Source organism: Cnephaeus nilssonii (assembly GCF_951640355.1).
Source record: "Cnephaeus nilssonii genome assembly, chromosome: 15".
NCBI lineage: Eukaryota > Metazoa > Chordata > Mammalia > Chiroptera > Vespertilionidae > Cnephaeus > Cnephaeus nilssonii.
Window position 1 is genome coordinate 35,927,870 of NC_137086.1, and position 25,247 is coordinate 35,953,116.

Consider the following 25,247-nt stretch of genomic DNA (forward strand, 5'->3'; position numbering starts at 1 on the left):
GAAGTTTTGCTTTCTGCAGTTTCAATTATCCACGGTCAACCATGGACTGAAAATATTAAATGGAAAATTCCAGAAATAAGTCCATGAGTTTTAAATTGTGCCCTGCTCTAAACAGCATGATGAAATCTAGCGCTGTCCTCCTCTGCCTGGGATGTGAATCATACCTTTGTCCAGCGTCTCCACACGGTAGATGCTATCGATCATTAGTCAGTTATCAGATCAACTAATATTGCAGCGTTGTTCAAGTATCCCTTATTTTACTTAATAATGGCCCCAGAGTGCAAGAGTAGTGATGTTGATAATTAAGCTATGCCAAAGAGGAGCTATGAGTGCTCTCAAGTGAAAAGGAGAGTACAGTACAATGTTTTGAGAGGCCACATTTGTATAACTTTTATTACAGTATATTGTTATAATTGTTCTATTTTATTTTTGTTATTGCTAATCTCTTGCTAGACCTAATTTATAAACTTTAGCATATACATATGATAAAGGGGATAAGGGGAGACTACTGTATATCCATTAAGACAATCCTATACTTAAAAATAATGTTCAGATACACCCAAACAATGTGCTCTTACCTGAATTTCCTTAAATGTTTTTCCTATTAGCAAGGGAGCATGCTTATTAAGTCCCTTTGGTCACTTTAGCTCTCGCTATGGATTCATAGGCACTCTGGTTTTCAAATCAACACTCATATGAATTTATTGGGTATGAAGCAGTTCTTCAGTGAATAATGATTTAGTAGATGAGATCACAAGGACTAATGTGCTTAGTATAGTGCCTACTACAAAGAAGCTATCTATTTTTTCTCCTTCCATCCTTTGCAACTCTGTATAAAAATAAAACCATGCCCAAAAGAACTGTACAAGACAAGCATGATTTATTATAAATATTTTATAATGTATTATAAAGACATTTAGCACACCACCATAAATACTGAACATGGTTTTATGAAAGTTACAATTTTATTATAAAAATATTTCCTAAATACCATGATAATCCACTTGTTTTCTTCTTAACCTCAGGATAACAGCTGAGATTAGGTTATAATTTAACCCTAGCAGACATGAAAATGTGGTGTCTTGGTTTACAAATATAGTCTAACATACCAGAATATTCATAAGGATTTCCACGTGCTCCAGATGAACTGCCAAGATATGGCTAGCTGAGGCATCTCAGAGGGAAGGGGGTGGGTGGGAGGAGATTAACCAAAGAACTTATATGCATGTATACATTACCTATGTACACAGATAATAGGGTGGTGAAGGCCAGGGGCGAGGCGGAAACTGGGTGTAAGGAGGCAATGGGGGATAAAAAGGGGAACATGTGTAATACTCTCAACAATAAAGATTAAAAAAAAAAACAAGTTTAAAAGAAATATACACATTTCTAACTAGAAATGTTAAAGGTACTAACTAGAAATATTACAGTAAAGCTGGTAAACTGTGACCACCAACACAGAAATCTGCAAACCTGAGAAAGCCAACAACTTCAAAAAAATTAAGATATTTGGCATCATGTGGACATCATCTAGGATTTAAGGTTGACTTATTGCTTTCATACTGTAGAGTCCATCACTGCCCTCATCCTTGTGAGAGGGTTAACCTGAAACGCAGGCAGATAGGCAGGGGTCCAGTGGAACATAGACAGGGGCAGACAGGGCAGTTTGAGCCAGCCTAGTCACAAAAACCAACCAAGCAGAAATAATAAAATGTTTCTGGACTCAAAGCGGGAGGCATGGGAAAACAAGGGAGGGCCTGCAGTCACAAGGTGTACGAACGTATAGAAACAGAAAAAGTTCAGGATAGGAACGGAGAAGGAACACATAGAAACAGGGAAAGTTCAGGCCCGTTGCTGGGCAAAAACAACTGAGGGAATCAATCAGGTGACGACACAGGTAGACATAGAGCAGGCTTGTAGCAAATATATACCCCTGAACTACAAGGCTCTAACGGGAAGCCCACTATTGGTTCCCCCTCTCCGTGATGGGAGTCTGAATATGCTTGTAATAAATTTTCCACAATTTTGCTAATCTTCTGGCCCGAGGAGCTCATTCTTGGGCGTCGCAAGACATGACCCAGAAAACACCTCGGCTCACGTTCCCGGTTATCATTTGGACTTTCCGAGCTTGAGAGTATACAAGTCCAAACACTTGCTTTGTCCTTTTTCTCATGCTACATCTCTGACGTGTTCCTAACTCACAGTCTTCTAGAATGAGCTTTCAGTTTTCACTAAACAGCACTGGGTCAAATCTCTTCTATACAGGATCTCATTGTTCTCATGCCTCCTCTATTCGCAGAAAGCCGGTCAAAGTCTTGGAGGTGGAAACGAGTGGCCAACTGATTTACCATTTTCCTCAAGGTAAGAAATGCTGAAACAACTTGGAAAGTAAGGAACGTAGTGAAGACAATGTGTATCGCTTTTTCCAAGGGCAGATTTGTTAGGCCTTCATTAAAGAGCAAGAAAAGAATTAAAGGCAACTGCAATAGAAGGCTCAAAAGCCAGAAGCCAGCTAACTCAGGAACCTGAAATGACACACATTGAAAGTAATCAGATCAGTAAAGTATACTCTTTTGTTCACACAGATAAGCAAATCCTTAGCACTACGGTGAACCTACATTGTGCGCTCTGTCACTCAAAAGCAGTATAACACGGTCCTTGTCCTCAGAGAACTTATAGTCTAGATTAGAAGAGAAAACTAACTTATGTGACAGCCCTAGAATACTACACCTTAGTGAATAGTTAAATGTGTCACTTAGAAATATAGACTAAGTGCTACAAGAAGATAAGAGACTGATCAGAGTAGGTGAAAGAATTCAGGATGTAGGCTTTTAAAGCTGGGTAGAAGGAGGAAGAGGCAAGAAGATGTAGGATGAGCATGACTGAGAATCAATATGTCAACCTGGAAGAGATGTTTAGTTTAGGAAATAGCAAGAAATACAGTGAGATACGCTGGGTGGGGCCTAATTATGAAGGGCCTTTTAGAAAACCTTGGGACTCTTTAGGCATTATCCCTAAACTCTGGTAACTACCTGTAAATGCTTAGGTAGCTTGATGATTCAGAAAACATGTGCCCAGCATAGGAAATGAGTTTATAATTTCTCCTCATTTTCTTGTTAATCCTCACTTGAGGATATGTTTTTATTGATTTTCAGAGGGAGAATAAGCAAGAGAGAGAAAGAGGGAGAGAGAGAAACATTGATGTGAGAAAGAAACATCAATCAGTTTCCAACCAGGGATTTCCAACCCGCAACCTAGGTATGTGTCCTGACCAGGAATTGAACCCACAACTTTTTAGTACCCGGGATGACACTCTAACCAACTGAGTCATTCTGGCCAGGGCCCCCATTTTCTTATTCAGGATCCAAATGAACGTGTTTAATTGACTGAGTATTTTCAAGACTGGTGAGAAGAGGGAAAATGATCAATTCTTAAGTGCTTACTATGTTCAGGTACTTTATATAAATTACTAGAGGCCCAATGCATGAATTCGTGCACAGGTGGGGTCCGGCCAGGCCGCCAACCTCCAGCGTCCCCTCCCCCTTGCTGGCCCGGACCCGATCAGGGTGGAGGGGCTGATCAGGGGTGGGGCCAGCTGGGGGGAGGGGCCGGCAGGGGGGAGGGGCCAATTGCCTGCGGCCCCACCCCCTGGTCAAGCTCCCTGTCAAGGGGGCAATTTGCATATTAGCCTTTTATTATATAAGGATTTCATTTAATTCCAACCAACTTGTGAAGTAAATATTTTCCCCATTTTATTTATTTATTTATCTATTTGTTTTCCCCAATTTACATATGAAGAAACCAAGGCTAACAAGATTAAGTAAACAGACCATAGTGACAAAAGAAGTAACCTTGGAGCCAGGCCTTAACTAGAGGCCTTTGCTCCTTCCACCACAGCGCACTGCCCTTTCCTTGCTATGGAAACCTTATTGCATTTACGTGTAGCACTGAGAGAAAGGGAAGAAGAGCCTACCTTTTCCTGTAGGTTACCCATGTAGCCCAGATACAGCCTGATAGCTTCAATTAAGGTTATGAGGATGATCACAGTGACCACAATGAATTTGTAGTAATCAGGAAGAATTGGATACTAAAGAAAACAAAAATAAACATGTTTGTAAAATCTCACATATAGTAAAAATGACCTGAGATAGAAATAAAATATTAAGAACTTGATTTTATTGACAATGTAACAATGCCAGGGGATGAGCAGAAGAGACCTTAGCAGAAGTATTAATTAAAGTTTAGACTTACTTTCATTTGAAGCATCATAATGCTGCTCACCCACCAAAGTGGGAAAAAGTAAGCATTAAAATAAAGTGACATCTGCAATGCTAAACTGGAAACCACTTCATTATCTACAATAGAAACAGAGAGAAAAGGGACAAACTCTTATTCCTGGTCTATGCCCTATAAATCCTTTAGTTCCCTAGAAAAACTATCATATTGGCTCAACAAAACTACACATGTTAAGCATCTTTATAATTATTGCCAGTACAAGGAAATATTCACTATCATATTATTTAGTTCATATATTGGTTACTTGGGGGTTTGTTTCAAACTTTTCAATTACTTTAGCATTTTGCCATTACAGTCTGCTTTTTGCACACTATTAGTATAGATTAAATGTACACTATCAATATAAATCCTACTGAGACACAATAATTATTATTACCAACTTTGTAGAGTTCTATGTAAAGAGCTCATAAAACAAACACATAAAATACAGAAAACTACTCTCTCACAAATAAATCCTATATAATAAAGAGCTAATATGCAAATGGTCATCATGCCCTCACACCTTCACACTGTAAAGGCTCAGATACTCAACACTGGGGAGAGAGGAATGGGGACCCGCCAGGCACAAATGAGCTTGTGAGAGAGGAATGGAGACCAGCCAGGCTGTGGCCCGGGAGAGGGACAAGCTGTCCGCCCTGTGGTCCCGGGTGCCAGTGGCTGTGCCTGCGCCTGCAGCCCAGGAGAGGGACAAGTCACACGCCCTGTGGTCCTGGGGAACCAGGTGCTGAAGCTGCAGCCTGGGACAGGGACAAGCCGCCCGCCCACAGTCCCCTGCAGCTGCTGCCAGCCTGGGCGAAGCCAGCCCGGGTCCTGGGTGCCTGCGGCCAGCCAGAGGAAGGGAAGCCTGGGTCCTGGGTACAGGGTGAGGCAGAGGCAGTTAGGGGTGATCAGGCCAGCAGGGGAGCAGTTAGGGGCGATCAGGCCGGTAGGGGAGCAGTTATGGGTGTTAAGGTAGCAGGCAGAGGTGGTTAGGGGTGATCAGGCAGGCAGATGTGGTTAGGGGCAATCAGGCAGAGGGGTTAGGGGCAATCAGGCAGGCAGAAGGTGAGCGGTTAGGAGCCAGTGGTCCCAGATTGCGAGAGGCAGTTGGACATCCCCTGAAGGGTCCTGGATTGGAGAGGGTGCAGGCTAGGCTGAGGGCCCTCCACCTCCGTGCACGAATTTCGTGCACCAGGCCTCTAGTATCATATAAAAAAGAATCTCCCCAAATTATAATTAGACACACCCCTTTTCAGCATACCCTAATCCCACCCATTCATTAATACCCAATTAAATGCCACTTTTTCCATAATTTTTTTTTCTTGATTATATTCCCCAACTCCAGTAGACATCTTGTTCCTTGGTAGGTATTTACCACTCTAACCTGTGTACAGGAGGGTTAGCAAAGAACCATACTTCCCTCACTGAAGACAGCCTGGTGTACTGAAGTGATCGTGACCTTTGGAGTCCAAGTAAACCCTGAATTCCCCAATCTCCCCAGTAACTCTGGATGCCAGACTTGAGATAAGCTATTTAACCTCTTTGTCTGTCAATTTCATCTGAAAAATGGTAACATTAAAGTTATCTCACAGATTGCTTGTGAGGATTAGAGAGAATACAATTATTTCACCCTAGCACCCATGCCTGGCCCTCAGGAGGCACTCAGTAAATGTATGTTCCCTTTCCTCTTCTTTCACTGATGTACAGGCTCAATGTAAACACAGACCACATTCTACCCACTTTTGAGATCCCCAGAGAACCTAGCATCTTACTTTAAACTGGTAAATATCAAATACACATAAGCAGAATGAATTATGAAAACACTGTCATATGGACATCATCAGTGTAGCTATTTGTAGTACATGAGTTTCATTTATATAAGGCTGATTACATAATATTTTGCTTTTGTGTAAGGGAGAAGGGTCCTAAATTAAGAATTTTTAAAAAACTAAGCCCTACATTTGCATCCTAAATTTACTAACAGGAACAGACACATATTTAGAAATCAATTGCTCTAAATGTAAGAATTTACAAGGGCTCTAAAATAAATTTCTTAAAAACAGATTGTTTTCTTTTTCTCCACAACTTAGTATTTTATATCTGTCATTTAATAATTTTAAAACAGAAGGAATAATCATGGTCTCACAGCAAGGTTTTCTTTAGCTCTAAGAATATGCCTGATTATGATCTACTTTTTAAATGTTTGTTTTTTTAAATTGATTTTAGAGAGAGGAAGGGAAAGGGATAGAGAGAGAAACATCAATTGGCTGCCTCCTCCATGCTCCCTACTGGGGATCTAGGGATGTATTCTGACCAGGAATCGAACTGGTGACTTCTTGGTTTATGGGTCGACCATTAACCACTGAGCCACACCAGCTGCGTTGATCTACTTTTTGAAATCGTTATTATGATGTACTTTGCTTGAACCTATTTATTAATTTACCACTGATAAAGGGATGAATTCTTAAAATCTGTTAAATCTGAAGGCAACTCTCCATCCTAGGATTTTTTTCATATTAATAATGTAACTCTTGGTCAGCTGTGGACATGGTAATGATATACACTTGTAATTACAGTACAAATAAACCTACTCCAGATCCACAAAGAAAATGTGGAAAAACAATGATAAATTAGTTAGGCTGAAAATTTAGTATTAGAGAAGAAACTGTAGTCAAATTTTGCAAAGCAAAGAAGTTTGTGTTAAAAATTTTTGTACAATAACATTTTAAGAGTTATGCTCTGTATTTCAGCAGATCAAACTTATAATCATGCAACTGAAAATCAAGTTAATATGTAAATGAACGTTGAAAGCACAGACATGAATTTACTAAATTTTGCAAAAGTACAAGTTGAGTTCTGTAAATAGAATTTAAATTAAAACATATATAATATAAGTCAGGGATAGGCAAACCACCAGCCAGCTGCCTAATTTTGTATAGCAAGTGAGCTTTTTCACATTTTTAAATGGCCGGGGGGAAAAAAAATCAAAGAATAATATTTTTTGACACTGAAATTCTTATGAAATTCAAATTTTAGTATCCACAAATAAAGTTTTATTGGAACACTGCCACGTCTACCTAATTACCATTATCTATAGCTGTCACAGAGATCTACCACATACAGTCTAAGTATTTACTATCCAGCCCTTTACAGAAAATGTCTGCTGACCCCTGATACCTTGCATCATCAGATTCTAGAGCCTGTTAAGCCTTAGCTTTAGAAATCAGAAAAGTAAAAACCTAATTTCTCACATTATGTTGTGTGTTTTTTTGCTGTACATCCTAAATTTGGGGGTGGGGGTGGGGTGGGACAGGCAAGTCATGACGTTGAAAAAATACAACTATGGAAACTGACTTTACTTTTCTCTGACCCTTTTAAAAATTCCTAAATCAAGAAAAGAGGAGATGATTTCTATTTCCTGCAGAGTTCAGGGATAAAAGCGTATGGGTGTGGTTGGCCGTATGTTGTCTATCATCCTGATTTAAGAAGGGGAAACTGGAGGAAATCGCGTGATGACTTGTTGTCAGGTTGCACGATGTAGCATCGTGGCATTTTGTCAGCAGATTTGGTGAAAGAGCCATCCATAGGGGCGGGGAAGGAGAGGGCAGGGAAGCAGGAGCTCTGTTGAAGGCGATGCTAGTGTGGCCGCTGTCACTCGGGAGCGGATAGCGGTTTAAAACGACTCACTGAAAAAACTTCTTTCCTTCTCTTCCGCCAGAAAACCGCCTGGTGGTGGGACGTCCTTGTTCTGCTAGGAAAGTTGCAAAGGAAAATTCTTTTTCCCCGGGGTGGGGGTTGGGGGTTGGGAAGGGGCGATTCCCTCCATCTAGGGGCTAAAAGAGGCAGGGCCGCCTCCGCAGACGGCGCGGGGCCCGACGTGGGCTGCGAAAGCGGCTTTTATAGCATATATATATATATATTTTTTATTTTTTTTTTGAGGAAGGCCAGCTCCACCTCAGCTGCCCAGCTTGGAATTCGCGGGCCAGGCCTCAGCACGACCAGCCCAGCACCGGCGGCCACCAGGGACCCGAGGCGTCCCAGCCCAGCCCGCGGCCTGGCCGCTCTTCCAAGGGGCTCCCGCACGGCGGCACCCGCCGACGGCGAAACCGCCATTTTGGGTCCTGGCAACATCCGCGCGCCGAACCCGCGCTGGTCCTCGGCGGCCACACTCCCGGCGTCGGGCCTCGGCCACTCACCCGGACCTTCGCTGTACTCGGGCTCGGTCCGGTTTGAGTCCCTGAACATGGTCCGACTGAAGTTCCCCAGCCGCAGGCGGACCGGTTCTGGCAGCTCCATGGCCTGGTTTCTGGACCTCTGGCGGCGGGGGGTGCGGTTCCCAAGGCAACCGGGGGCGCCGGGGGCTCCGGCGCGCGCAGCCGCACAGCGCAGCCCGCCGGGCGCGAGTTGTGAGCCTGGAGCCTGGAAGGAAGCGAGGATTTGGGGAGAAGCCGGTTCCTGCTGGGAGCCTTGGCCGGACGCAGTAGGGCAGATTCCTTCGTCCTGTTGTAAGCCCCGATATCTTAAAAAACAAGTAGAAATAATAATAAATGACCTGCGTTTGGGTTGTGATAGAAGGATCCCTCACCCCTTGCTAGGAGATGCCACCTTTCTGGAAGGAAGTAGAGGACGAATGGAGAGCTTAAAAAATGTTCATGACCCAGTAGCTCCTGTTCTAGGACTACGTATGTGTAATATATAATATTCTAATCATATATAATAGTAAGTGTTCCTAGAAAAGTGTATATATATTCACTATGTATGTGTAATGTATGTATATATTTATATACACATACACATTTGATGGAATACATTGCTGCAGCTTTAAAAAACATGCTTGCAATGAATATTTAATAAGGATTAATTTCAAGTAAAAATAAAAAAAACAGAAGTAAAACTAAATAGAAATGAGCCTAATTTAGCAAAATGTGTGTGTAAATATTTGGGGAGCAGAAGGGGAGGAGGTAGCACAAGTAGGTTTGGGGTGATTTAAATTTTTCAAAGCATTTTTGTATTTTTCAGCTTCCTCTCAAATAAGATGTATTATTATTATTATTATTATTATTATTATTTAAAACCTAGTTAAGTCTAATATACTTTTCTTTTCTTTTCTTTTTCTAATATACTTTTCAATCTGTGGTTGGGAACCCATATATGAGAAGGGCTGACAAGTTATACAGTGGCAGGTCAGTACCCCTAAACCCAACGTTATTCGTCTTCTGTACATGCAGAAAAAGGCAAAAACTGAATTTACAGTGTAAGCAGCACCCAGATCAAGAAACGAAACCCTACCTGCACATCCAGAAGCTCCCCCTTCCTATCCCCTGAGTCACTAAACCCCCACTTCTGACCTTTCCTGACCTCTAAGAGCAGAGTTTTGCCTATTTTTATGCTTTACATAAAATTAATCATACAGTAAGTGCTTTTAAAAAATCTAACTCTATAGTAATCAAAATTATTTTTATGAAATTCCTTCATATAGTTTGTAGTCATTTTTCTTGCTGTGTGGGACCCATTAAGTTTATCCATCCTACTGTTGATGAGCATCTGTGTATTTTCTAGTTTAGAACTATTGTAAATAGTGCCACTTTTGGTAAAAGTATGCCTCTTTGTAAGCATTTGCATGCACTTGTGTTTGAGTTTATTCCTAGGAGTGGAATTGCTGGCTTGAGAGAAATGACCCAAAGTGGTTGCACCATTTTCTACTCCTTCCAGCAATGTATGAGCATTCCTGTTGCTCCACATCCTTCACCAACACTTCCTATTTTTCATCCTTTCCATCCATTCTGATGCATGTACAGTGAACAGTATTTTTACAATCAAAAGGAAAAAAACCCCCGCATCTTTTTAATAAAGGCCTAATATGCAAATTGTCCCCTCGGGTGGTTGTTGGACCAGGAGTTCGACCGCTCGCTATGACGTGCGCTGATCACCAGGGGGTGGTGCAAAACATGGCGGGCATCAGCAATGCGCTACGACCTCTTGCTGGCTACCTGGGGGCGGGGGTGACAGGGACGGAGGTGCAGTGAGAATGTGGGGTGTCTGTTGAGCTCGCTCTCACTCCCCCTGCTACCCTCCCCCGGGGACACCAGGGCTCGCACGCTGGGGAAGCCTCCACACTCAGGTGCTGGGTGCCCACGAGGAGCCCTCCTTGAACCCATGTGGCCTCTTCTGGGTGAGCCAGGCCGCAGCCGCCGGGACCACAGGGGCCGGTTGGGTTCTCTGTGTGTTTGCACAGGAGCCGGTTTGTGAGGCCAGCTAGGAGAGAGTGCGGCGCCCGCCCGGCTTCTGTGTGGCGCTGTTGGGTGGTGTAGAGGCCCACACTGAGCCCCTGCCTGCAGCATCCGGCCGTGCTTACCACATCTCCTCATGGGGACTCAGGCGTCGTGACTCAGGCAGAGGGGGATGTGCAGGGGCCCAGGTGCTGCTCAGGGCCCAGGGGTTAGCTGGGACCTGCCCTTCCATGCCAGACGCTCGTGCTTCGATCGCCAGCCAGGCCTAGGGACCGCACTTGTGCATGAATTTCATGCACCGGGCCTCTAGTATTTACATCAAGAGAAAGTTATGGGAGGAAGTAGCTACAAGGCTAGAATTTCAAAATAATTCAACTAATGTTTATTTCATTCTTATTTATTTTTTGGGACATTGTACTTGCTAGTTAGGGATATAGTCCCTCTCCATCAAGAAGCTCAGTCCAAAGAGAGAGTAAGAGACATGGAAACAAATAACTATAATACACATTAGTAAAGAAACACACAGATAAAGATGCACTTTATTCTGGTTGGATACGTTAGGGAAAATCTGGCTAACTCTACTTCTCTTCAAGATGGAGCTCAGGCCTCAGTATCTCCAGAAAGGCTTCCGGGACCTCCCTTGTAGATGGCTTAAGTGCCCTCTTCCATGTTTTTCAAAGCATCTTCCTCTGTGTTACTTTGATCACTGTCCTAGTCATGCTGTGCTATAATTGTCTATTTGTGTCTGATTCTCTTGCTAGTTCACAAGCTCTGTGAGGTCAGAGATGGGCTTTCATCTTTATATCCTTAACATTAGCACAGTGCCTGACCTAGAGTGGGAGCTGGATAACTATGAATGAATAAAGGTCTAAAGACCACTCCCATACCTTCCCGTTCCTAGTATAGGGACTAGAAAGCCCTTTTATACAACGTTCACGCTATAGAATGGAAATTGATATATTAAAACACAGTGAATTTTAGCAATAAATTTATTTTAAACTTAGCAATAAAATATCCATTTTTAACTATTAAATTAACCAAGATTTTTTATTATTATTTATAACCAATATTTTTATAAAGGGCACAGTGAAGCAGGAAGTGAATTATAATTTGAGCAATAATTTTTACAATTTATTTTTATTTTTTTGATTGTCTAAAGTTTTACATATGTCTCCTTTTCCCCCAATTGACCCCCCCCCAAGCCATTCCCACTCCAGGCAAGCCCCCACCGCCCCAGTGTCTGTGTCCATTGGTTATGCTAATATGCATGCATACAAGTCCTTTGGTTGCTCTCTAACCGCCTCCCCCTCCCCTACCATTTATCTCTGGATCTATTCTTGTTCATCAAATTATGTTGATCATTATATCCCACATATGAGTGAGATCATGTGATATTTATCTTTCTCCGAATGGCTTATTTTGCTTAGCATAATGCTCTCCAGTTCCATCCATGGTGTTGCAAATGGAAGAAGTTCCTTCTTTTTTATAGCGGCATAGTATAATTGAGCAATCTTATTGAGGAAAGCAATAAGATAATATGTACAGATTACCTAAAAAATATTCCTACCTCTAATGCAATAATCCAAATTTTAAGGCTCTATTTTGGGGAAATAATCATAAAAACAAAAAAGTTTTACACATCAAGCTATTCCAACATTTTTGGTATTAGTTAAAAAACAAGGTGCTTGACCACAGGGCCTAATTAAGCAGGTTATGATGTTCATGGTGAGGTGTTGGGCTGTAGTGGAAAGGATGCCCATGGAAGCAGAGAGAGCAGGTTCAAACCCCCTAACATCCTCACTTTGCCACCTAAGAGCCGTGCAATTGATTTCAGACCTTTGGTTTGTAAAGTGAGAATGATGATAATTTACTGTCATGGTTGATATGAAGATTCATTACTAGAGGCCCGATGCAAGAAGATTTGTGCAAGAATGGGCCTTCCTTCCCCTGGCTGTTGGCACCACCTTCACTCCAGCCGGAACCGCCTTTCCGCCTTCCCACGCTGCTCAGAGGCCTGGAACGGCTGGGGCAGTGCAGAACGCCTGCATCGTCACCATGGTGATGATGCAAGCATCCTGCCCCACCCCCGGCCGCTCAGCACCTGTGTATGCAAACCATCTTTGTTGGGTTAATTTGCATCTTCACTCCTGATTGGCTGGTGGGCATCGCAAAGGTACGGTCAATTTGCACCTTACTCTTTTATTAGTGTAGATAAGGCTTTCTATCATTGATGTATCTATTAAAATAATGCTTATGAAGAAGAAACACCTACAGAGGAGTGAAATCATGCCAGCTTTTAGTTTTCTAAATTTAACTTTACCTGTGAAGCAATACCTCTATTGTTCTTCCAGTAAAGACAGAAGGTGCAATTAATTGTATTAACCAAATTTACCAAAAACTTGAGTTAATTATTATTTATTTTTAAAATATATTTTATTGTTTTTTTACAGAGAGGAAGGGAGAGGGATAGAGAATTAGGAACATTGATGAGAGAGAAACATTGATCAGCTGCCTCCTGCATACTCCCTATTGGGTATGTGCCCGCAACCAAGGTACATGCCCTTGACCAGAACCGAACCCAGGACCCTTGAGTCCACAGGCCGATGCTCTATCCACTGAGCCAAACCGGTTAGGGCTTGAGTGAATTATTTTAACGATATTTTCTTAGCATTGAAATAAAGAGGTGAAACACCTTGTTCAGATTGAAATTATTTCATCAGAATTCTGGAGGAAAAAAATGATCAGAATTATAGTTTTTCCTTTTATTATTCAAGTTTCCTATAATAAACACGCCTGTCATAATTCAGAACAAATATTAAAAATAAATTGAGGAAGAAACAATGATGGTGCAAAAATATATTAGAGTTTAGAGAGAAAAATTGTGGTTTGAAAACAATCCTGCCATTATTATTACTATTTAAAATTTTTTTAAAAATATTTTAATTGATTTTGTTTAGAGAGATAGGAAGGGAGAGGGAGAGAGAGAAATATCGAAGTGAGAGTGCAACATCTATCAATTGCCATCAGTTGCCTCCTGCATGCCTCCTACTAGGGATAGAGCCTGCAACCCTAGCATGTGCCCTGGTCAGGAATTGAACCAGCAACCTTTTGGTGCATGGGATGATGCCCATCTAACTGAGCCACACTGGCCAGGCCAAGAATCCTGTCATTATCGATGTCACAAATGGTCAAAAAGGCTAAAAAACATTCCAAAAATTGTTAGTTGATGCTTATAATATTTATGGACAACAATCATATTAGTTCACTACTGAAGAACAGAGAAGGGAATCCACTTTCATGGAATCAAAAGACTAGTATAATTTGGGTTTCCCATCTTCTAGACCTATTACTCTGAATCTAAAGAGAGAAGTACAGTCTTTGTTCTTAAAATGGTGGGAATCATTCCCAGCAGGAATAGTAAATAACCCTATAAAGTTAAACTGTTTACTCTATGGCAATGTTGATGGTCAGAATAATAGCCGCTTCCCTAAGAATTGTTTAATTTCAATGGGGTTTAATTACATTTATGGTTTACTTTCTTAAATATTTTTTTCACAAAAATTTTGAGCCTAATACAATGGTTTGTTTCTCTTTGATAAGAGGCAACATTGTCTGGTAATGTATTATACTATGTGACAAGAAACTGATTTGGGGAGTTATTTAAATTACTCCTTGGCATAATAAAGATATAAACTCTTTCTACTTGATATTAATAAAGAGTTTGCAAACAATATTTTTAAGTGAACATGATATTCAATATATTGACTTAAATTGAACTCTGAGACAGTTCTAATATGATATGATTCCACATCAGTTTCCATATTTAAAAAATCTTATTCTAAATAACCTGAAGTGTAACCTAATAATCTTCAAGTTGTTGATGGCTAATAAAAAACCTTTTGAATCTCTAGTATAACCTATTCTATTCAGGTTTATAAAAAAGAACCAGGCTATGGATTACATAGAAAGTCAAATCTCATGAAAGGAATTTTCCTTACTATATTAAGTGATATTTTAAGGCTGACTTTAATATCTAGTCTTCAAAGACATCCTCCTTGAGCATTTTTATTAGAAAATTCCCCCCCCCCTCTTTAAAATGCTGTTTAATTATAGTTTTTTGGTTCTGTGGCATTTCTTTGTGTTAGCCTACCACAGTGTTCATCTGTTATAGCAAGCTGCTACTGCATGCATCCAACTATGTGGGAGATGGGAATGGCAAGCCCAGGGAGATCGGTAAAGAAAAACCTGCTTAAGGAAACCTCAGATCTGTCAAGTGAATTGTGATACTGACTAGAAGCAAGTGACCATCTTATTAAATAAGTAATAGTTCCATTTTTAGTAGTAACAGTATTACTGTACTAGTAATATTTTTATATTACACTATGTAAAATATAAATTCTGTTCTCCTTTCTGGAAAAAATTAATCTTTATATTTTATTGACTATAATAAAATATTGTCCTGCCCCTTCCCATAAATATCGATGCATTGTACCCTTATTTGTTTTGGATTGTGGTTCTGTGCTTTCAACAAATAGTATGCATTGTCTTCAGTAGCGTACTGTACATTGCTTAGTCATACTCCGTTTTGAACCCCAGTGACATCAAAGTTGTAAGAGTAGAAATCTGATAGACAATTTGGTATTAAAATGAAAGGTGTACACACAAGTAAAGAGTTCAGGTAAATTTGAATTATTATATTTATGTAGATGAATAACACAACTCTCCAAATTTTCTTGGAGGTAAATTTGCTTTGTAAAATAGAAAATCATTGCTATTATTCCTGCATCCTATTCCCTTTCCCACTGTATTTTTTAGTTAATATAGAATTGTTCTTTTTTTTTTTTTTAACACATGCTGTGAAGATTAACAGAAGTTCTAGGTGGTTGGAAACAAGTATAATAGGAGGTCAACAGGGATGTCCTGGGCCTTGGCTCAGCTACAAAGCTGTGCACAGAAGGTGATGAGCTCATGTATTTTAAGTTCAGGAACCCCCTGTAGTCAGGCCAGCCTACTACCCCACGCCCCTAATCCGTCTTTTCACTTTCCACAGTTTCAGTTACTCAAGGTCAACCTTGGTCCCAAAATAGTACCTGCACATTCAACTATGAACATTTGTCATGGCTTGATGATCCAGGTTCACCAAAGCAGATGATCCTCCTTCTGATGGATTGTTAGAATGTCAATAGTAGCTAAAGTTACATCATAATCCCCATACCACTCACCTCACTTCCTCTAATCACATTGGCACTGTATCATCTCGTGTCATTACAAGAAGGGTGAGTATAGTACAATAAGATATTTGGGAAAGAGACCACATTCACATAACTTTTATTACAGTCTATTGTTGTTATTGTTCTAGTTTATTATTAGTTACTAGAGGCCCGGTGCACAAAATTCGTGCACGGGTAGGGTCCTTAGGCTGGCTGGTGATCAGGGCTGATCTGTGGGGTGACCGGTAGGGTGATCGGGGCCCCTGCTTGCACCCACCTTGGCTGGCCTGGTGCCATCCGCTAGCCAGCCCCGCCCCCTGCCGCTGCCGGTCGGGGCCTGTGGGCTGGGGGCAGCTCCTGCGTTGAGCATCTGTCCCCTGGTGGTCAGTGAATGTCATAGCGACCGGTCATTCTGGCAGTCGTTCTGTGGTTCAGTCGATTTGCATATTAGGGTTTTATTATATAGGATTATTATTAATCTTTTATTGTGCCTAATTTATAAATTAAACTTTATCATAGGTTCATATGTATTGGAAAAAACATAGTATACACAGGGTTTGGTACTGTCTGCAGTTTGAGGCATCTACTTGGGGTTTTGGAACATATTCTTCATGGATAAGGGGGGACTAGAATACAGGGAAATAGCCCTACCACTAAACAGTCCCAAACTACCCCATCCCTATTCCCTGAAATATAAGGAAAGGGTGAACAGAGAGGGGGTTAGCTTTTTGTGAATCAGAATACTCTAATCTCTCCCTTCACCCATTCTCACTGTAAAAGAGTGCCAGAAGCCAATTCCAGCATGTCAGCAGGGCTGAATCATCTAGGAATGACTAAAGGCATTTCCCCAAATCTGAAAAGGATACATAAATACATAAATTGATTACTTGCTGCCAGCTGAGGGCATCTCAATCTACATGTTATTGCCTCCTGTTGGCCAAACACCTGAACAGCCGAAGGCAATTCCCCAATCTGACAATGGATTCTATACCTAACCCTACCCTTTGATGTCTATATCTACCCCACCTTAGGGCAAATTGTGCTAATAAAAGGCAAGGGGTCCTGAGATGAGAAGAACTTAGTTCCTTTAGCTAAGTCTTCTCTGACTCCCCATGATGCCTTTCAAAATTATGTTTCATCTCTGGACTCTTATTTAATTTACGCACAGCGCTTCTCCAGATTTCTGAACCCTTCTTGATGCCGGATCAAGACCACCGGCATTAAAGGAGGAGATAGAAGATACCTTTTCCTCTCAAAGTCCAGAGAAGAGCCCTTAAGAGAATTGCTCATGAAGTTGAGAGATGCTCAGTCTTCCCCCTCTACTAGTTTGGAGACTGGTGATTGTCTCATCTCTGCTTTATCCCAGACCAGCAGAGTGCTCTATATTCCAGGACAAGGAAAGGGGGCAGCAGAGAGAATGCCTAGATGAGGGAAGGAGCACTACAGTAGCTCACATTGCCCCCTCCAAGAGAGACTGCTAGCTGACCCCTTGTGGAAGAGGTCAAATAGCTGTAAGATATGCCTCCAGGAACTGGGTGGCAGGGAGGCACCTCAGGAACCCTCACCAGTGAGGGAGCCAGAAGCTGGAGTCGCTTCTGTATACAGAGCATCAAAAACCTTTCAGGGTTAACTAGAGAAGCAGCAGCATCCTAAGGAAAGAAATTGCAACCTTCCGAAAGGGAGCCATGCAAGATATCTACTTCCCCATTCCTCCTCCGTCCTAACATCAGACGGAAAGCACCAGAAAGGAGAGGAGAGGGTGTAAAGAGTAGAGCACTTTAACCCTCTAAACCGCCCCCCCCCCCAACAAATCCCAAGATTGTATAGGAATATGGGGAGAAAAATCATGCCTAAAGGGATTTTTATTGAAGATTAATTTTGTTGGCAGTGATGCTAGGTGGCTCCTGTTTTAGTACCTAATCTTTAAATTATGAATAAAATAAAAGTTACTAAAAATCCACCCATCATTAGAAAGCTGTTGGATATTCACATATCTACCAAGGTACAAATACGTTTGGAGATAATGCTGGGATCCCAGACAGACGCTCTGGCAATAAGACTGAGCCTATAAATATCAGATGTAGTGTGTCATACAAAACCAAATAGCAGTTTTGAAGCATCATGATGTTTGTGTGTTTTTTTTCTAAGCAGATCCAGCAGTTGATCTTGGGCTACTTTCATAGCATCTCAAACAAAATTCTTTTGTTTGGCATTTCCGAGTGTTACATCACTGAGTTATAGGTTATATCATACCAGTCACAGTATGCTATGTAAAATTTGCAGCGAGGTATATATATATATATTTTTTTCCCAAATATAGAAACTCATTCCAATATACATAGATGTGTGTGCAAGAGATAAGTACAGAGATTGGCCATTTGCCATTGTTATTAAGAGGAAAAGCATGCACACTGAGAGTTTTAACAAATTACAAATGCCAGGGAGAAAATAATATGGCTGTGTTTGAAAAGATCATGCTATTTACTTGACAGGCTCTGCCAGGGCATAGTTACAGCTGTGGCCCTGCTTTGCAGATCATTTAAACAGGCTTTTCTTTATGTCACTGACACTTTAGTCACATCCACAGAGCTTTGCTATCAGTAAATAATAGTTATTATGTGTGAGAAGATAGCCTATGAGCAGCTCCCATGTTAATAACACCACAAATAAATCAATGGAAACACACACATTAATTAAATGGTTTCTGTTTATTTTTTCCAATTGGTTAACATCATGAGACCTGTTAAATAAAAAAGGATTATAATTTTAAAAATTATGAGCAGTGATGTCTGTGTGTATAAAAATGAGGTTTGTCTTTTTATTTATTTATTTTTTAAAATTTCTCTTTGTTGTTGAAAGTATTACAGATATCCCCTTTGTTTTCCCCATTGAGGACTCTTTTTAATGTGTTTTTTTTTTAATTCTCTCTTTTTTATCTTTATATATTCTCTATGGTTGAACATTTCTCATTCCTTATGTCCTATTAACTTTGTATTCATCTACCTAAGGAAACGTGGGGTGGTGTAGAGTCAGACAGTCGGGTTTTGAGTGTTACTACTTCCTAGCTGTGTCTGTTGAAGTCTCTGAGATTCACTCTCTTCATTTACAATAATACCTACCTCCCCAACAGTTTTGTGCAGATGAAAGGAAATCATGAACATAAAGGTAAGCTCTGTAAACTGTGAAACATCATACCAACGTCATATCCAAAGGTCCATTTCTCCCCGGTTAGTCTCTAATGGAGACTGGACTTTCAAGTAACTAACCACGGAGATAAGCTTGGAAATGAATCGTGGTAGGACTCAGCGGAAACATGGATTACTTAAAACTCTCTTCTGCTTTTCCTTCTTTTAGCTTTCATGGAGCACGATGAGGGCTTCTGATCGTGTTTGTTTTAGTGAAAATTCCTGTGGTGGTTATTGTAGCTGTTGTTCTAGTGATGTCAGAAATGTTAGAAGCAAATCACAGGCAACTAAGAGAAGGGGACAGCATATGTAGGTGTGGCTGGAACGTAATAAACATTGTTGAATTCATACATATGAATGTACCCAATATCCCCCTCTTATGTTCGTCTTTGGAAATTTAAGAGAGAAATGGCTTGGCATTTGCCTCGAGGCTTTGTTTATCTGCTCTGATCCTGCACTTTGCACTACAGGAGTAGGGGGGGCAGCCAAACCCAGATTGAATTTCGGAAGCCTTCCCAAAAGTCGCATAAGGTATTAATAGGGGGTCTTGTGGCAAAAAAAACGATCTCTTGACTTTTTGCAGTATGTGAATAGAATTTCAAATTGCTTTGTTTACAACAAGTTAGCTGGGATTTTCTTTCTTTCTTTTGTACTCAAATATAAGGAACACTGATCCTTTAAAAGCTTTTGGGAGGGGCACAAGTTTTTATTTAGCAGTCGGTCACTGAGGTGGGAGACTGGTTCAGAATTGAATGGTACGGTGCTATTGTATGCTTTCATAGGTGTCTGCCAGAAGTTTTCAAGCCTGAAAACTCTGAGGTGAGAGGTATCATTCCTGAGTGGCAAGCAGTGAGCCCCGCAAAAGGCCAATATGGGGCAATGTATAGGCAATGTATAGAGATGGAGGGGAGAAAGGAGGAGGCTGGAGGGAGAATGGCTCCTTTCTACTCATGGGTGGATTTTCACTTGGTGTTAAACTTCTGTAGTGACCAAAATACTTCTTTAACTCAGTAAGAAGAAGCCTGTGCTTTTTAGGAAAAAAGAAATGTTTCAAATTCTAAGTACACAGACCTGCTGTATTGAACAATGCGTTAGTGCTGTTTGGTTTGGGTGTTTTTGTATATTTTATACAGGTTTGGATTACAATAATTCCTCCCATTTGTATAAGATTTTGCAGTTTTTAAAGCACTTTATGCTCTTAATCCTCACAATAAACATGGATAGAAGGGTACAGATGGTTCCTGACTCACAATAGGTTCACTTTAGACTACTGCTATTATGACCTTTATTATTGTAAACTAGAGGCCCGGTGCACGAAATTCGTGCACTGGGGAGGGTGTCCCTCAGCCCAGCTTGCACCCTCTCTAATATGGGACCCCTCGGGGGATGTCCAACTGCAGGTTTAGGCCCGATCCCTGTGGAATCGGGCCTAAACCTGCAGTTGGACATCCCTCTCACACGGATCGCCCCAGGCACCCCCAGGGAGCGGCCACGCCCCCATGCCACGCCCCCTGGGGTGCCGATCTCCCCAGGCAACCCCGGGGAGCAATGGCAGGGGCGTGGCCACGCCCCCCGGGGTGCCGATCGCCCCAGGCACCCCCGGGGAGCAATGGCAGGGGCGTGGCCACGCCCCCCGGGGTGCCGATCGCCCCAGGCACCCCCAGGGAGCGGGCACGGGCACGGCCACGCCCCCCCCGGGGTGCCGATCGCCCCAGGCACCCCCGGGGAGCAGCGGCACGGGCGCGGCCACGCCCCCTGGGGTGCCGATCGCCCCAGGCACCCCTGGGGAGCAGCGGCATGGGCGCGAACACGCCCCCCACGGGGTGCCGATCGCCCCAGGCACCCCCGGGGAGCGGCAGCAGGGGCGCGGCCACGCCCCCCGGGGTGACGATCACCCCAGGCACCCCCGGGGAGCAGCGGCACGGGCGCGGCCACGCCCCCCGGGGTGCCGATTGCCCCAGGCACCCCCGGGGAGCGGCAGCAGGGGCGCGGCCACGCCCCCCGGGGTGACGATCACCCCAGGCACCCCCGGGGAGCGGCCACGCCCCCATGCCACGCCCCCCCTGGGTGCCCATCGCCCCAGGCACCCCCGGGGAGCGGCCACGCCCCCATGCCACGCCCCCCGGGGTGCCGATCACCCCAGGCACCCCCGGGGAGCAGCGGCACGGGCGCGGCCACGCCCCCCGGGGTGCCGATTGCCCCAGGCACCCCCGGGGAGCGGCAGCAGGGGCGCGGCCACGCCCCCCGGGGTGACGATCACCCCAGGCACCCCCGGGGAGCGGCCACGCCCCCATGCCACGCCCCCCCTGGGTGCCCATCGCCCCAGGCACCCCCGGGGAGCGGCCACGCCCCCATGCCACGCCCCCCGGGGTGCCGATCACCCCAGGCACCCCCCGGGAGCGGGCACGGGCGCGGCCACGCCCCCCCGGGGTGCCGATCACCCCAGGCACCCCCGGGGAGCAGCTGCACGGGCGTGGTCACGCCCCCTGGGGTGCCGATCACCCCAGGCACCCCCGGGGAGCAGGCACGGGCGCGGCCACGCCCCCCCGGGGTGCCGATCGCCCCAGGCACCCCCGGGGAGCGGCCACGCCCCCATGCCACGGCCCCCCCCCGGGGTGCCGATCGCCCCAGGCACCCCCGGGGAGCGGCCACTCCCCCATGCCACGCCCCCCCGGGGTGCCCATCGCCCCAGGCACCCCCGGGGAGCGGCCACGCCCCCATGCCACGCCCCCCGGGGTGCCGATCACCCCAGGCACCCCCGGGGAGTGGCAGCAGGGGCGCGGCCACGCCCCCCGGGGTGCCGATCACCCCAGGCACCCCCGGGGAGCAGGCACGGGCGCGGCCACGCCCCCCCGGGGTGCCGATCGCCCCAGGCACCCCCGGGGAGCGGCCACGCCCCCATGCCACGGCCCCCCCGGGGTGCCGATCGCCCCAGGCACCCCCGGGGAGCGGCCACGCCCCCATGCCACGCCCCCCCGGGGTGCCCATCGCCCCAGGCACCCCCGGGGAGCGGCCACGCCCCCATGCCACGCCCCCCGGGGTGCCGATCACCCCAGGCACCCCCGGGGAGCAGCTACACGGGCGTGACCATGCCCCCCCGGGTGCCTATCACCCCAGGCACCCCCCGGGAGCGGGCACGGGCGCGGCCACGCCCCCCCGGGGTGCCGATCACCCCAGGCACCCCCGGGGAGCAGCTGCACGGGCGTGGTCACGCCCCCCGGGGTGCCGATCACCCCAGGCACCCCCGGGGAGCAGCTGCACGGGTGTGGCCACGCCCCCCCGGGTGCCTATCACCCCAGGCACCCCCGGGGAGCGGCAGCAGGGGCGCGGCCACGCCCCCCCGGGGTGCCGATCGCCCCAGGCACCCCCGGGGAGCGGCAGCAGGGGCGCGGCCACGCCCCCCCGGGTGCCTATCACCCCAGGCACCCCCCGGGAGCAGGCACGGGCGCGGCCACGCCCCCCTGGGGTGCCGATCACCCTAGGCACCCCCGGGGAGCAGCTGCACGGGCGTGGTCACGCCCCCCAGGGGTGCCTATCACCCCAGGCACCCCCAGGGAGCGGTCACGGGCGCGGCCACACCCCCCGGGGTGCCGATCACCCCAGGCACCCCAGGGGAGCAGCGGCTAGGGCGCGGCCACTGGGCACCGCCATCTTGATTTTATCAACGGTCGACAGGCCACCCGGAGTCCCGCCCTCAGCCTCCGCTGGCCCAATCATGGGCATAGCGGAGGTGCGGTCAATTTGCATGTTTCTCTATTATAAGGTAAGATAGACTCTCCTCAGTATTGGCCAAATATCGCCATTGTGACTGCCTAGGTTACAAGAAAGCTGAAGCTGCTCCTATATTGATTGGTGCTAGGAGTAAAGTAGAAAAACTTTGGATTTTATGGATGCAGGTATAGATGAAGCGAATCCATATGCATCTGAATTAGTCAACGCTCTTGCAAAAGCATTGTCCATTTATATTGAAAAAAATAGCTACCCCAAGACATCAGAGGAAGAAGTTTTTATTGCAAGCAAAAGCTCATTGGGTTGCTTTTAGAATGCAGTTGGCAAAACATTACCTGTTAAGGGCATAATCAAATAATTTGCCCACAAAGTCTGCTAAAGATGAAGGTTGCTATGTGCTGTGCATTTTTAATGATGATAAAATCAGCAGCAGAGATGAGGAGATGCTGGTGGAGGAGAAAAGGAAGAGAACAGAGAATAAGAAAAACTTTAACTTTCAAAATCATTTCTACCCACTGGATCTGCAATGGTAGTTTTCAGGCAGATGGCCCTAATTTTGATCACAGTTTGAAGGTCTTTAGAGCAGTGAAACATTTACTTGTGTCAGGGAGATTTACCAGAAAAAAATATCTTTAGTTAGAAGCTCTTTGCACTGGTATTTTAAGAAGCCTAAGCCAGTTGGTTAAAGAAGAATTCTCCAAGATGATTATTTTAAAAATTGACATTTTCTTTACAAGCTTAGATCATTTGTAAAAACATGTATTTGTCTTTTCATGATTGATTTTGGTATTTTAGAGTATAAAATGGCTCTTCCAGAACACTTTCTTCACTTATAACCTTATAGATAATAAAGGTTTAATTTATGCAAGCTCAATTTGTGAACAATATCTAGGAATAAATTATATTATAAATACCTATTATATTAGGCCCAGTTTATAAATGAGAAACAGACCACAAAGCAGAAAATTACTTGCTGACTCTCCCAAAAAAGGCAGATGGAGTCACATAATGCCAGATTGCTAGGCTGACATTTAATGATGCTTCCCTTTATCTCCCTTACCTGAGAAACACATGTTTTTCACAGACCATCAAGCAAATACATATGTAACATCTGAAGGACTCCAATCTTAATATCATGGCAGCATCAAGTAAATTTGCTGATGGACATATTATATGTTATCAAATATTACCAACAGTTAAATTCAATTAAAAATTTTTCAGATAAAGACAATTTCATGCAAAAGAAGTAGGCAGTTATCTACCAATATCTTTGAAATAGACAAGTAACCATGATATTGTTTCAATGGAAAACATGCCCTCCTTCAAACTGAATCTAATCTACCTACCTGAAATTCACCCTTTCCTTTCTTTTTCAGAAATTCATTATTTTCATTGTTCCACACTCTCTCCTTCCTACCTTCAACTTCTATATGCCTAGCTGCTTATTATGAGCCTAAACAGTCTAACAGGCTCAAGTCTCTCTCATCTTAACACACACACACACACACACACACACACACACACACACACACACACACACACCATTGACTCAGTTATCTCCTCATCTTTCTCCTCCTTAAAAGAGTTTCCCATATTAACTCTCTTCATATTCTCACTTCCCCCCCCCCCCAACTCAAATATTTGTAACCTAGCTTCAGCCTCAACATGCTTTTAGAATTGTTTTCTCACCAAGTCACGGATGACCTCTATTTGCTAAATCTGGTGGTTACTTCTCTATACTTTTTTTGACTTCTCAGTAGCATTTAATACTTCTGACCACTCTCTCTTTCTTGAATCTTCCCCTTCCCTGGGTTTTCATGTCTGCAAACTCTCTTGGTTCTTCTCCTGTCCCTCTGCTCTTCTGTTTCTCAGTCTTCTTGTTTCTTCCTCTACCTGTGCCTGGAGTTCCTCAAGTTTCCTTCATGGACCCCTTTCTGTTCTCAGTGAATGATTTCTCAGTTTGGATTTCCCTCCCTCAGGCAGAGCCTTAAAACATAAAGGATTAGGTGCATGAAGTTTATTTGGGAAGATAATCCCAGAAAGCAGGAGTGATGGAGCGGGAATACTAAGATACAGAAGGAGGGAAAGACAGTAAAGGATATGTTACTGAGCTGGCAATCATTGTGGACATAGACTGGTATTCACTGTCTGTGTGACACAGAATTGCCTCTCTGAAGCACGGTGGAGAACGTCCAGCCCTCAGGCCATATAAGGCCCAGGAAATAATTTGGTCTGGCGCTGCCAAGGCATTAGGGGTGAGTTCATTAAACGTTTGACCAACTATAGCAGGCTAATTTTTAAGTTGATAATTTTGTAAAGCCCTTGAATGATATTACAAATATCCAAGTGGCCCCTGGCAGAACAAAGGTTCCCACCCCTGCTCTAAAGGAAGGGAGGCTGGAGCATTACCCACCAGCTCCCATCGGTTGAAGATTGCCTCCAGGAAGTGGTAATTGGGGGCACTTGTGGCCTGGACCGTTGCCAGTTTTAATGAACTTCCCCAGGTGTGGAGAAAGTTGTGAGGCAGAAAAGTAGAGGTAGGATACTGTCAGAATACAGGAACCTGTTCCCCACCGCTGCATGGAAATGACAGATGAGCCAACAGGGTAGAAAGTAGG

At 44.4% G+C, this 25,247-nt stretch overlaps 1 protein-coding gene across 1 annotated transcript; it reads right to left on the minus strand.

Annotated features, from left to right (window-relative positions):
• Positions 1-996: 996 nt before the first annotated feature.
• Positions 997-9,044, minus strand: TMEM17 (transmembrane protein 17). The gene is made up of 4 exons (XM_079792187.1): positions 8,472-9,044; positions 4,252-4,355; positions 3,974-4,087; positions 997-2,525 (listed from the first exon to the last, which is right to left on the minus strand). The coding sequence occupies exons 1-4, from the start codon at positions 8,569-8,571 to the stop codon at positions 2,247-2,249; spliced, it is 597 nt and encodes a 198-aa protein (XP_079648313.1). The 5' UTR covers positions 8,572-9,044; the 3' UTR covers positions 997-2,246.
• Positions 9,045-25,247: the final 16,203 nt, after the last annotated feature.